The sequence below is a fragment of the Neovison vison genome, chromosome 6, assembly GCF_020171115.1.
Source record: "Neovison vison isolate M4711 chromosome 6, ASM_NN_V1, whole genome shotgun sequence".
NCBI classification, from domain to species: domain Eukaryota; kingdom Metazoa; phylum Chordata; class Mammalia; order Carnivora; family Mustelidae; genus Neogale; species Neogale vison.
Window position 1 is genome coordinate 140,301,961 of NC_058096.1, and position 14,255 is coordinate 140,316,215.

At 46.2% G+C, this 14,255-nt stretch overlaps 1 protein-coding gene across 2 annotated transcripts in view; it reads right to left on the bottom strand.

Moving 5' to 3' along the window:
- The window catches only part of RFTN1 (raftlin, lipid raft linker 1), a 193,549-nt gene that overhangs the window by 31,849 nt on the left and 147,445 nt on the right, over positions 1 to 14,255 (bottom strand). For both annotated transcript variants that reach the window (XM_044252513.1, XM_044252512.1), the window contains exon 7: positions 5,819 to 5,934. In XM_044252513.1, coding sequence (XP_044108448.1) covers positions 5,819 to 5,934 — 116 coding nt within the window. The remainder of the gene's footprint in view (positions 1 to 5,818; positions 5,935 to 14,255) is intronic.

Below are 14,255 nucleotides of genomic sequence, written 5' to 3' on the forward strand. Positions count from 1 at the left end.
CAATGAAAAGAATGCCAGATGGTTTAATAAGAATAAATATTGGCTCCCTTGTCATAGCAGAAGGTGGTGGACTTTAGATACCCTAGAAATTGATGTAACTCCCTGGAAAATCCTGTGTGGATTATTGAAGAGATGGTTGGGAGACCCTAGAAACAAAAGTTGGGTCCCCGGCAGCCTACAGAATATAGACGTTTGTGGAGAACAAGTGGGACCTGTGTTTGGGGGGACAGGGTTGGAGCCATTCCCCAGAGTGAATATCAGTTACGGAAATGCATCTCCCTGAGCCACCCGTGATTCTTTCAGGGGTGATGGTGACAGGTTGGGGGAACAATAGAACCATCTGAAACCTCTGCCAAGGAGTTGGTGTCGTGTTAGAGGCTAGAGGACAGATGCTCCCGACATGCCTAAGGACCATGTCCTCTACCTAGCGTGTTTGACATTGGGCTGAAAGGGAGCCATCGTACATACGAAACCTTCAGAGAAGCCAAAGCTGATACGATTCTCCCCAAATGCGCGGTGATATAGTCATGATCAAAAATGTCTCCACAGGGTGGAAAAATGGGCAGAATAGGATGAGATGAACTTCATCTTTCAACATCCTTCACCTCTCCAACAACAGACTGGCTACATAGGGAGTGGACAAGGAGAGCTGAGTCCATGCCACCTGACATGACAAAACCTGTCATGGCTTCCCCAGAGCTGCTCCCTCCTCCCACTAGACTAGCGGAAGCCCACTTCCAGCTGTCAAGGGACCACGTGCTCACGGGTGGCAGGCTACTCTCCAGGCTGCTCATGCTCCCCCCCCGCCCCGAGCCCAGCAACTGACCACACCAGGCTGAGTCCCATGTGTCACCAGACCTCTGTAGGTCAGTGAGACTCTATCAATAATACGTGTCTTTATTATCATTATTATTACGTGTCTTCATTTAAATTTCTTAAATGGACGGTGAAAGAAGTTGTTTTTAGGCAAGCTAAGTAGAATACCTTGAAGAGATGTGACAAAGTTCGGTTGCTTAAAAATAACAACTGTGGCTGAATTAAAAGTGGTGCGGGCTGGAAAAGACTAAGAAAAAAAAAATCAGGGAAACAAGGATTCTGCAGTGTGATCCCTTTCCTAGACTTTCATGAAACTGATCCAGGACACCGGTGACAGCAACACTTTGGGTGTGGTTTACACAAGAAAGATGAATTCCAAAGAGCGGACCTCAAATTCTAAAAGATTGGCAAATGTATGCATAGTTATGTATTTTACATTAAAATAAAATGTGCGAAATATGAATGTGATTTTCTTTGGTTCTTTTTAATTGATTTTTTCAATTAACTCTCCAACCACCATACCAACTGCATCAGCTAAAAGTGCTTTTCCTGTTACCTTGTGGTCCGTTCAGGCAGCAAATTTCACAGGGAGCACAGAGGAACTAGAAGGAGTTCCAGGGAGAGGGATGAAGATGGCCTCAGGGGCACCTGACAGTGTCCACAGCAGTGGAGGGCTGTCAGGCTGGGGGTATGCAGCCTCAGAAGGAAGAAGAGGGTCCCTGCCTCTCTCCTTCCAGCTCTTAGTCTTGACCTCCTCATCTGCATTTCCCTTTCCTTTCAAAGAAGGACCTTTCAGCTCACCCTCTAGATTGTAAGCTCAAAGAAGGTAAACAAAATAACCACTACAAGTGTTCTTTGACTCACAACTGCCTTTAATTTAGGCCACAGGTTTCCAACTGAGAAAAACACAATGTGTTTGGCTTCACACCTCCCCTAGCCCACCTCTGCTGTGCATTTAGAACAAGACCAAGGCAATAGGGGGAGGACCTTTCTAGTTGATGACACCAGGTGACCAATCAAAGAAAGTGCTATTTGCCTACCAAATGCCAAGTAGTACACTCACAACTTTTTAAAATATTATTACTTTTTCATTCTCAACTTTGAGAGGTTAGCAGCATTCTCACTTAACAACAGAAAGAGGGAAAAAATGAAGGGGGGGGGTGACTGACTTTTCATACACTCTGTCACTTGGCTGGCAATGAGAGAGCCAGAGTGCATTCCTGGGCCCAGCCTCTGAGATCTACATTCTCTTTCCAACATTCGGCAGTGTCCGCGGAGCTGTGAAGAGCTAGGTGGGCTTTCTCTTGAGAGCGTGCATATGTGTGTGTGCGAATGTGTGCTCATGTGTGGACAGGGAAGTCAGGCAGCTGTGGCTTGGCTGAATGAGAATGGCCCATCTGTCCACATGGTTGAGGCTGCAAATATGTGTGGGAGTAAAGAGACTGAAAAGCAACAGTCCAGTCCCAACTGTGAAAAAAAGAGAAAAAGCTGGTCAGAAATGTTTTGTGGTCAGAGCCCAGGAGTTTATGGGCGGGCCTGGGAGGACAGAGGTTGCCAGGAAGGCAGGGTCAGCCACGAGCCAAGAGGGACCTGCCCAGGGCTTGAACAGGAAAGACCTTTCCCAGAGGCCAAAGGGTGGAGAAGAGAGGAAGCTGTTGGGTCTCAAGGGTGGAAGGTGGGTTTTCTGGACAAACACCCCCAAAAGTGGAGGGGTGTGCAGAAGTGGGGCCGTCTGTGGGCAGACTAGTGGATGGTCTGACCGAGCCTCTTCAAAGAGCTGAGCCGTGGGCCAGTATGCTCTGGCCTGGACACGGCTGGGCTGTGCCTGGACATGCTTGTATACAGGTAGTTCTGCTAAGGCGGGATTCTCAAAGTGGGCTTGAAAAGGAAACTCAGTAGGGGAGACCTGGATATCTGTGTGCTGGAAAGCTCTTAAGTGATTAAAGCCCAATTCTGAGAAGTATATGTGTACCTCATGCTGAACCAAAAGGCTTCCACCCAATTCAGGAAGCATTTACTGAAAGTCTTAGAGAACAAATACGAACAACCCCAGGCCAAAAAACTCAAAGTGAAGGAAGGAACGTGGATAAAGAAATCACAGTCATCGTAATAGGAGCGGATAGGCTTATGCACAGAGAATCATGGAAATACAGAGGACGAGTCTTAACTCTGAAGGAGTCTGAAAGGCTTCCTGGAGGAGGTGACCTAGGAGCTAACCCTCAGTCTGTCCATACCAGCTGCGAAGAGGGAGAGGAACCCATTTGCTGAGGGCACAGTCTGTCCAGATCTCCCCTCCTTTGGTCCTCAAGAGATGGCCATCAGAGACTGATGCTGCTGAAATGGACAAGGCTCTGTTTCCATTGTGGCAAGTCTGGGAATGCTCCAAAGGCATGAGAGAAAAGAGCGAGTCTGAAGACTTGTGCAGGGAAAACTGGCGAACACCTACATCAAAGCCATTAATCCGCCTGTCACCATCAGGAAAATTAAGAAAATGTGTTTCTGCCGAACTGGAAGCCAGCCACACCTGCCTATCATGTTGACGTGTGATGGAATAAAGGCCCAGCCAGTGATGTGCTGCTAAATGCTTACAACTGGGTTTCCGTGGGGAAAAAAATAAAATAAAACAACAACAACAAGCACCCCTGATTTCTGGGCTTTGCCAGTTTTCATGGTGCAGTACTTCCACTGTGGCCAGCTTCGAGCTACCATGTGGCTGAATCTATCACTGAGTATGAAGTTGGGAAGAGATACACAGAACTGGCTTTGTAGGTGGGGCAGGGGGAGAAAGGGACAAAAGACCACAAGGACATGACCCAAAACTAATATCACCAACTAGATTAATGCACAAAAAGAAGAGGTCATGAGAAAGGAAGTTCAAACATCCTAGAAAGAAATAAAATTAACAAATAAACCTAACGGAAACCAATCGGCATAGCCAGGAAAACTTTCTGAATACACCTTAATCTTTCCTAATCGAGGCTCTTAATCCATGGAACTGAACTCTGAATTAAAAAGACAACTGTGTTCTTATTCTAGTCTGTAAACTTATCTTCCTCCCACAGACATTTTAGATAGAGGATGCATGCATTCTGGTTACCCAGCAAGGGCACCGTTTTGAGGGGTGAAGAGAGACAGGCCATCGGTGTGTTCTCCCAACACCACCTTTGTCATACAGCACACAACCTCAGACAGCTGCAAGACTCCGCATTTGCTCAACTTCCCAGGTGACGATGATGCTGCTGATCCTGGGACCACACGGTGAGGTTCTGGATCATTGCCATCAAGTCACCTTTCTTGAGAAAAGCACACTGTCCTCCCCTAACAGTCATCTGAATGTGCAGATGGCAAGAGATGTTACACCCCGCCTGTGGCCTGCCAATCACTTGCCCACAAACACCTGTTTCTGGTGTGGCCATGTATGGCTTGCTGTTCCGGCCGAGTGTTTCAGAGCAAACAGAGTTATGGAGTATTGAAGCACATGGGCTGGTTTAATGAGGTCCTTAAGGTCCTCAGTTACTACTCCTGTGATGTCATATTTCATCCAACCCCATGTGGTGGGCTTCATGAACAGCATGGCCCCATCTTAAACGCAGGGAGCTCAGGGCCCGAGAGGGATGTGACCTGACCTTGTTGGACTCTCCATGATAGTCAGAGCCTCACCTCCTTTGCTTCCCATTTCCAGTTAAGGGCGTGGAGACCCACTGAGACCAAAGCTGGGCAGGAAGAAGTAGAACAGCCTGATAGCAAACAGGTCATCCCCTGAATCCTTACTTTCCTTAAAGACCCCTGACCCCTAACCTAACTGGGCCTGGATGCTATGTTTTAGGAATTCCTGTTTCTGATTGATGACTACAGTTTTCCTTTGTCCTCTGCGGCTTTCACACTTGCAGGCAGTGACTGAACATCACGGGTGGACACGGGCATGCCCCCAGCAGCTCCATGGCCCGTCTCAAGTCTTCTCAGAACTGCTCCGGCTTCAAGAACGGGTCACGGTGCCCTTGGGGCACCTGCTGCTGTCCAGCAGCCAGGTGAGGGAGTCACCTGCCATCAGGTGGCAGTTCCAGAGGGCACAAGGGCATGGCAAGCACCCCCTGGGGGCTGCTGGGACCCTGCACCCCCATACTCCTCACAGAGTGCTGCACCCACATCCATCCTACTTTGGCACAGAGAGCCCAGTTTGGGAAGGCTCCTCAGGGTGATGCCAACCTTGTGTTCTTCCAGGGCCCGTGTAAGATATCAGTTCAGAAATCAGTCCTGCAGGTTCAGAGGGCTTCTCCCTTTACATCCAGCACGCTGGGTGGGTAAGAGACTAGTCTGAAAAGCCTACCCTCCTATGGCTGGAGAAATACCATCAACGTATATACAGGCGGATCTCAGAAATAAATCACCTTGTCCAGCGTCCCAGGGGAATGTGGCTTGAGGAATTCCTCTGTCCACAGCAGCTTCATCGCTGTGGGTCAACACCTCTCAAAAGACATCTTTCAGCATTTACTGTGTAGCCTTGGGCCAGTGACCTAACCCCTCTGTGCCTCAGTTTTGTGCATTAATCTGTCAAATGGGGGCAGTCATGTACTTGCCTCCTAGGATTATCGCAAAGGTTACATGAGTGTGTGTGCCCAAATTTCTTCCAAGGATACTTGGCAGAGGAAGCCAGAGGGTCTAAATCCAATAATAATGTCACTCTTATTATGGTAGTCACAGACTCTGTGCTGGCCTCATTTATGTCACTTGGAGTTTTCAGTTATATGCAAATGAATGCAAGAAGACTCTCCTTCCACCCAATGATCCAGCACACACACAGTGATTTTCCTACAGGAAGGGAAAGCGGGGCCCATGCCCCCAACTAAAGTGCATGAAAGGATGAATGGGGCCTTGTAGGGTCTACCCAGGTCAAACCGCCTTTCAGAGAAAAGCTACTGCAGACACGGGCAGACCAAGCAAGTGGATAATAATACAATCACTGTCCAAACAAAAGAAACTCCACTGCCCATCCCACACTTACTTCCAGGACTGTCCATTGTTCGACAACAATAGCATCATAGCCCTGCATGGTTTTGCTATCTTCTGTGGCAACAGCTTCAAAAATGAATACTCCATCTGTCAGGCCGTGGAAGGAATCTGTGGAAAAAGAAAAAGGCGGGGGGGGGGGGGGGGTTCTGTAAACCGTCTGTGGCAGAAGCCTTACAAGCAGCAAAAATTTTCACTGCATTCATTAATAATCCCAATCAGAACATCTTTTCAGCATGTTAATTAAAGAAGGCACACACAACCATAGAGTCTAGCCCCATCAGAGTGAATGAGACTAATTTACCTCGCAGTTCTGAATAATATCCTTGATTTTATGAGCCCAAATTTCATTGTTAGCAATCACCATTTGATTTCATGCGTTTACCTTCTTTTTCACGCTCCAACGTCAGGATGCACCGGGGAGAACTTATTCAGGGTAAAACACAGTCATTTAGAGACAGTTTTTAGAAGAAAACTGTATTTAGGTAGAAGAGATTTTTTTTTTTTTTAAGGGGGACAGATATAACACACCAGATCTGAGCTTGTCAGATTCATTCTAGATGCACAGATTCTTGGAAGTTCTCATGATGTGGGCAGCTGTACGGACAGCTCTTCAGCTAGCTCTTGTCAAGGAAGAATCTGCGGGGAAGGGGAATTTTCCCAAACAATTTACCACTGAAAATATTTCCTCGAGCATTGCTCTAGTCAGTCTACCAGGTTCCGAGTTCCACAATATTCAACAAACTTATAGTATACACATAACAGGATTCAAGAAGGATTCATAGTCTTAGGCAAGGGGCGTATAAAGAAAATTACAATAGGGTCCCCACCACAGTAGAAATCATAACAGTGGTGTTTTCTGCACCCCCTTTTAATGGCTCCTAAATCCCCTAAATTCACTTAGATAAGAGATTGTGGGAAAGAAGACTGGCCAGAGAAGCAGGTGGTTTGGATCTATTATCTGTCATGAAAACGGATGTGACCCCTTTCAGAGGCTTGGTGTCTCATCTGTGATATGGGATTGAGGATACAGAATCACTCCTGGCCCCGAGATTCCATGCTACAAATCAGCCACACCGCTATGTACTGAATTGTGTCCTCCCCCACACCCCAAACTCATATTTTGAAGCACTAAATTCCCAAGTGACTATATCTGGAGATAGAGCCTCTAGGGAATCAATTAAGGTTAAATGAAGTCATAAGGGTGGACCATAGTCTGATTAAGACTGATGTCCTTGGGGCGCCTTGGTGGCTCAGTGGGTTAAAGCCTTTGCCTTCAACGCAGGTCATGATCCCAGGGTCCTGGGATCGAGCCCCACATTGGGCTCTCTGCTCTGAAGGGAGCCTGCTTTCTCCTCCCTCTTTGCCTGCTTGTGATCTCTGTGAAATAAATAAATAAAATATTAAAAAAAAAAAAAGACTGATGTCCTCACCAGAAGAGGAAGACACCATAGCATCCCCCCCACAACTCCCCTCTCCCTGCACAGAAGGAAGACCAGACAAGGATCTAGAGAGAAGAGTGGCTGTGTACATGCTAAGAAGGGAGGCCTCAACCAGAAACCAAATTTGCCAGCCCCCTAACCATGGACACCCAGACTCCTGAACTATGAGGAAGTAAGTGTCTCTAATTTATACCATCCAGTCTGTGGTATTTTGCTATGGTGATACACATAGAGATATGTTTAATGATATACTATTTTTATTTCAAAAGGATAATGTACATAATAATAAGATTTTTTTTTTTTTATCAGAGAGAGAGGTAAATTCAGAAAGTCCTTTGAATCAAACTGGAGTTCAGGAGCTGCCAGCATTTTCCTGAAACCATAAAAAAACAAGACCGGCAGATGTAAATACTTAACAAATATTTAGCCTCTGTCTTCCAACAGACCTCATAAACAAAATCCAAAGGCCATTAAGTGAGAAAATTATTTGCAACAACAAACATAAATAAATAAATGGCTAAGCTTAACATTTTTTATATGTGTATAAAAAGCTCATGGCGCTTAAGGGAATTTTTAACTGCATGATCTTTCTGGAGAGCAATTTCACAATGTCTCAAGAGCCTGAAACAAAAGTCCATCCTCTTTGATCCAAAAATCCTACCTCTTTCAGTCTATTCTAAGGTAATAATCACTAAAGCCATCATATATTTAACTATAAGCATTACTTATAAAATTCCTTGGAAACATAATCTAGAGGCTCCTGGGTGGCTCAGTTGGTTAAGTGTCTGCCTCTTGGTTTCAGCTAAGGTCATGATCTAGGGGTCCTGAGGTGGAACCTGTGTTAGGCTCTGCACTCAGCAGGGAATTTCCTTGAGATTCTCTCTTCCCCTCTCTCTGCCCCTCCCGTTCATGCACTCTCTCTCAAATAAGTAAATTTTTAAAAAATCTAAAAAATAATCTAAACACTCAACAATCCAAATATTCAATCATAGAAAAGTAGTTAAGTAAGTTAGGAGACTTCCATATGAATTTTTTTTTAAGATTTTATTTATTTGACAGAGAGAGAGAAATCACAAGTAGGCAAAGAGGCAGGCAGAGAGAGAGAGGGGAGGAAGCAGGCTCCCTGCGGAGCAGAGAGCCCAACGTGGGGCTCGATCCCATGACCCTGGGATCACGACCAGAGCCGAAGGCAGAGACTTTTACACACTGAGCCACCCAGGCACCCCAGAGACTTCCATATGATTAAATACCATGTGGTCACAAAAAAATCATGGGACTTTCATGATTCCGAAAAATTCCTCAGAGACAATGTTATAAAGAAAAGAAAAAAAAAAAAAGAAAGAAACAGAATACAAGATTACAGTATGAGCTGTATGTGAATTTTGTTAAAAGGGGTCAAACAAACTTTAAAGAAATACATGAAATCTAGTGGTAGGTATGAATGGTGGAATTAAGTACAATTTGCATTTTCTACAAGGTTGATGCAAGAGTTAACACAAGCATAATACAAGATACAGATGAAAAATAATTTTTTTTTCTCTCCTCTATGTGGTTCTGGAAGGCAGAATTAGAATCAAAAAGTATTAGGAACTATGGGGAGAAAATTTTAGTACAATATAAATAGAACCTTCCTTACAGTATTCTAAAAAATAGAAGAGAAAACCTCAGAAGAGTGAGCACTGTGTTCACTGGAAACATTCAAGCTTATACTGAAAATCTTTCTAGCTACTGCTTCATTCATTCCAATGCCTACCGAGTGTCAATTTCATGCAAGATACTCCTGTCCTCACTGAGGATCCTGCAGGCAGCAAGACAAATGAAGTCTCTGCCTCATGGAGCTTACTTTGCAATGGGGGAGGGAGATAGTAACATAATGTCACAGGTGATAAATGCTATAAAAATATAAAGTGGGCTAAGGGGAAGGCAGAGGCAGTGGTTGGCTATTTTTGGAAGAGGTGGTCAGGGCAGGTCTCCCTATTTTGAGTAGAGATATGAACTTAATTAAGCAAGGAAGTCTTATGGATCTTCAGGGTTTGAGAGTTCTAGCTAGAGGACAGAGCTGGAGTAGAAATGCACAGTGAATGAAGGACAGCCAAGGACCGCAAGAACAATGGAACCATGAGAGAAGGAAGTCAAGACTAAGATGACTGGTGGGGAGACCAGACAACGAGGGGCTTAGTCATGTGATTTGTCTGGCCAATAGGATATTAGCAGGTATGATGTCATCGGGGTTTGGCAAACACTTGAGTGGTTGAGTTTCACCTCTTCTGTCTCTGCCACCACTTGGAAAGGGCATGACCCAGCTGGCCCATTGGTTCCAAGTACTTGAAGACACATGGAACAGAGCTCCCCCAGGGGGAGCTCAGCTTAGATCATCTCTCCCACAGGCCTGACAGGGAGCCCCGCTGAGGTCAGCAGAACTACCTCATGTTATTGCTCAGGCCAACCCACAAATATGACAGAATAAATCATTACTGTTCTAAGTCAAGGACTCTGGAGTGGTTTGTTGCACAGCATTATTATGGCAATAGCTGACTGATGGGTGTACTTCTGTTTGGCTTGGCGGTATTCTTGATTATTCCAGAATGATAGAGAGGACTGACCAGCTCAACAAACCATGGCTGTGAGAGTAATTCTTGGAGCCCAGCAGCCTTACCCAGATACTGTTCTAACCTGACAAGATAATACTCCATTTCAAGTAAGATCAATGTAACTTAATCAGCTTACAACAACAACCATGTGCCAGTTCCCTATTTGTTTTCCTAAGCTGAGAGACTGTTATCAAAGAGCTTTAGTGAAAGTGCTAAGCTCTGCTAAAAAGTTTTCCCCAGGTGTTTGCTCGAGGCCCTCCTAATGGACATTCTACAGAGATAACCAGGGAAGAACAGGGCTGCTCTTCAGTTGAACCTCATTACAAGTATTTGGGGCTTTAGGACAAGAGGAACCATCATCAAACTCACCTTTAAGATCCAGCTGGAGCTCCTGCCACAGTAGGAATGCCCTATAGAACTACTTTGAATAAGGTTTTCCCAAGTCCTGACCTGGAGATTCTTGAGACTAGAATTGGGGATTCTTGAGACTAGAATAGACTCAATGATTCCCTCAGGATTATACCAACACAGCACAAATTCCCACAAGGCTTCTACCAAAAGATGCTCTCTCCAATTTCCAAAGACTTTACATACAAACTTCCTCAATGGAAAACGTGTAAGCCCTTAAAATGTGCCTACTATGTGCTTGACGATCTGACAGAAGCATGGTGATGCGTGTTTAGCCTACCAACAGCCTCGTTATGGCAGAGCTGGGGTCCAGAAGGGGGAAGGAGTCACTGCCGCTCAGCCAGACATCCTTCCCCAGCCCTGGCCTGGCTTCCGCTCCTGCCTTCCGGCTCACAAGCCTGGAAGGACGACTGTGTGGCCAGTGGGGAGAAGTATGGCCAGACGTGGACTGTGAAGTAGGAATGAACCAGGTCCTTATTTAGCCGTCTCATCCTCTGTCTGCTCTCCCGCCTCTCAGTCTGCCACTCTGCTATTCTGAATCCAGAGTGCTGATTTACTTGCTTAACTCTGATGCAAGTCCAGAATGGCTGTCAAAATTTGATCATCTGTAACAGCAAAAAAGTCAGTGAAGCACAGAGACCAGACAGCTGGGCTTTTAAAGAGCCCCTCGTTTTGACACCCTCGTCCACTCTCCAACCTCTCATTGCCTTTACTGGCTCAGCCTTGCTATAATGTGCACCAAGCTGGGTATGAAGAGGTCTAGCTTAGAGTGAAGGCTCCCAACGTAAAAGGTTAAATCACCCTACATCTATGGAAAACACTCCATTATCACTGCATTTTTTATTAAAGTAAAGATGCTTCCCTACTGTGCACAGAGAGCTATTTGCCCCAGTATCGTATAAATATTTGATGCTGGTCTTTTGGCAAAAGGCCACCTTAACATTCCAAGCTTATGATTTACAAGAAGGATGTGGGAAAAGGAGATGAGTTCTGTTATTCTAAGAGGTGAATTCTGGGGGGCCACCGCTCTTCCCCTGCAGCCTCTGGGACCTAGTAAGTTAAATTTCAGGCTTACCCTCGTGGTATTCCCCAAAGTTCAGTTAGAAAACGTGCACATGGAGACAACTGTTATGTAGTCTGGTTTTGCAGGATGAAATGAAAAGTCACCATTCTCCTATTAATAAGCTAGACTGGACTACTGGGTAGCCAGCCTAACAGATTTCCTAGGGTCCCTGAGAGCCCCCATTCTATGTCAGAGGCTGCTCACAGCCCCATCTTGGTGCCAGCAATGAAACGTGCCAACGGCATAACCGTAACTGTGCCTGCTGTCACCTGGACCTGTAACCCCCACCATAAATGTAATTGCTGGCCATGCAACCTCAGGTCATGGTACCGTGCTGCTCACCAACAACCATACCATGCCTAACTGGCTGACATTATGAAAATGCCTTCCATTTCCTGAGCCCTCATGGCTGCTCTTGGCCTGCCTTTGATCCTGCATTCTAACTTTTAAGTGGTGAGTGCTCTAGAGGATGTATCCCCCCTCTTTAGTTATAGCAAGGTGAGCCAGCAAGTGCAGAACGATTTAACCAACCAGACGGGGAAGGAACTCTCTGATTCAGTGCTTGCTGGTCCTGAGATGTAAGATCAGGCACGGCTGACAGTTTCTCCTCGAATTTTTTCCCCCAATCTGCAAGGCTACTCATTCCCTCTTAGTGGGTGAGTGGACAGAGGTCGCAGGAGTTCATTCATGTGTTCATGTTCAAATGAAATACAAGTGCCAGACTAGCTCTAAACTGTGGTTGATTTGATTCCGAAACCTACACCCTTTCAAACATGAACAGAGATGCATTGAGCTATCGAGCTGAGCTACCACGCTGTGCCAGGCGCTGGGGCTCCAGCTGGGCGTGGCATCCCCAGCCCTGGTCCCTAGCCTTGCGGAGTTACTTGACTACTACACCCTACTCCAGCCGTGGTGTTTTGGGTGGCATCTTAGTGGGGTCACAGGGAGATTGGCCTTAGGGCTTCCGTTTGGGGTTAAAACTGTACAGACACCATGCCTTCCTCTAAGGGGTAAAAAATAAAAATAAAAATATACTTGGAAGTGGATCAGGTATGTATTATATACCAAAACAAGGGATAACATACAACAGTGAGGAGAAAAATGATCCGCAATTACATGTAAAAATGTGGATGAGTGTCACAAATGCAATGAGTCAAAGAAGCCAAACACAAGGAGGGCATTCATTCATGTGTTCCATTCATATAAAGTTTACAACTCATCTCTGACATTTCAAGGTGTGACTATGGTTATTCTTGGGGGATAGGGACTAAAAGGGTGCTTTTAGGGGGCTGGTATATTCTATGTCTTGATCTGGTGCTGGTTACGTGGATATGCTCACCTTGTGGAAATTACTGGGTTCTATCTTTATAGTGTACATAGTTTTCTGTATGTGTGTGATACAGGAATAAAAAGTTCATTTGAAGATGCACTATGGATACAAGGGAAAATGCATGTAAGGTATATGGGAGCTCCATGCCCCACATTAGTAAGTGCTTCTCTAAAACACGAGCCATTCCTGTAATCAGCAGGCCAAACATTCCCGGAGATGGCGGCGTTCCAAGGAAGTGGCTGCTGGAAGCACCTGGAACTGCCTCATCTCCTTTCCTTTCCGTTCTGCCTACACCTAGTTCTTCAGGCCCCCAGCCTCCTGTGATGCGCACCCTAACACCAGCTTCTCCTCTCATCTCCATTGACATTACCAAACATCACCCGGAAGCTTTTATCGATCACCTTCTGTATATGGTGTGTGGTGCCCCGACACTGGGGTGCTGAGGAGGATGGGATGCAGAACTCACCTGAGGGCTTGTAAGTACATCTGTATAAAACATGTATCTCGGTGTGTATTTTATTTGAAACAGGTACTTTTTTACATGTGTATTTTGCAAATATAAAGTAATGTAGGTTATGCTAGGCATCAAGAAAGATGCCAAAAGACCAAATGCCATTTGGATTTAGATGTGGCTGGGGCATCAGGGACGGTCTCAGGGAAGAAAATCTTTCCAAAAGGACAGCAATGGAGAGACATCTAGGTATACTGTGTCTCCCGGTGAGGTGCAGCGGGTAAAACTCAGCGTCATCTGGAATGTGCTGCTGTCACAGCGCTTAATTTAGGAAGGCCTTAGAACTAAACTCCAGTTTGCCAGATACAGAAGGTAAAGAATTAGGTGGATGACATCACAAGGCAGCAACCTGACACATAATGCAGGACATTCTGCAGGGTGAGAGGCTGGCTTTATTTCAAGCAGTGAGGGTCATCAAGAAAGGACTCTTCTATATCAAAGAGAAGTGAGGCCATGGTCACCGTACGCAGCGCATGCTAGTGGACTGGATTCTGGTTTGAATCACCTGCTACCAAGGACATGTTGGAAACAACTGCAAACATCTGAATGTGGGTGGGTAAGGATGACTGCCAGAGGTATAAGGACTGAGGGGGAGGGGAAGAGAAGGTGAGGGGAAGGCCAGGGGAGTAGGGGAAGGAGAGTCAGGACAGGGCCAAGGGAGCACAAGGGTAGGGGGAGGTGGGGACAAGGATAGGGCAAGGGTAGAACAAGGAATGCAGAGCAAAGACAGGGCCAGCCAGGAGACTAAGGGAGGGCCAGGGCGGGCAAGGAGAGTGGATGGTGGCAGCAGTAGCATCAGCGGCCAGTGATCACAGCAGGGGACTCTGTCAGCCTGGAGGCCCTTGGCAAAAAAGCAGGCTCCTGGGTGGGGCTTCAAATGGTGGGCTCCCAGCTCCACCTTGACCTTCCCCTTGGGGATACCCACTCGATTCCTCATCAACAGCAGAAGGACTCCCCCCCCGCCCCCCCATTCGGAAGCAGAGATTCGGGCCTTTGTCGGACAGGGCGGTGTTTCTGTGTGCCTGTCCGCCTGGCTGTGTGACCCACCCCTGCACTCATTCACACTGGGGGCTGGGAACCCAGGTCC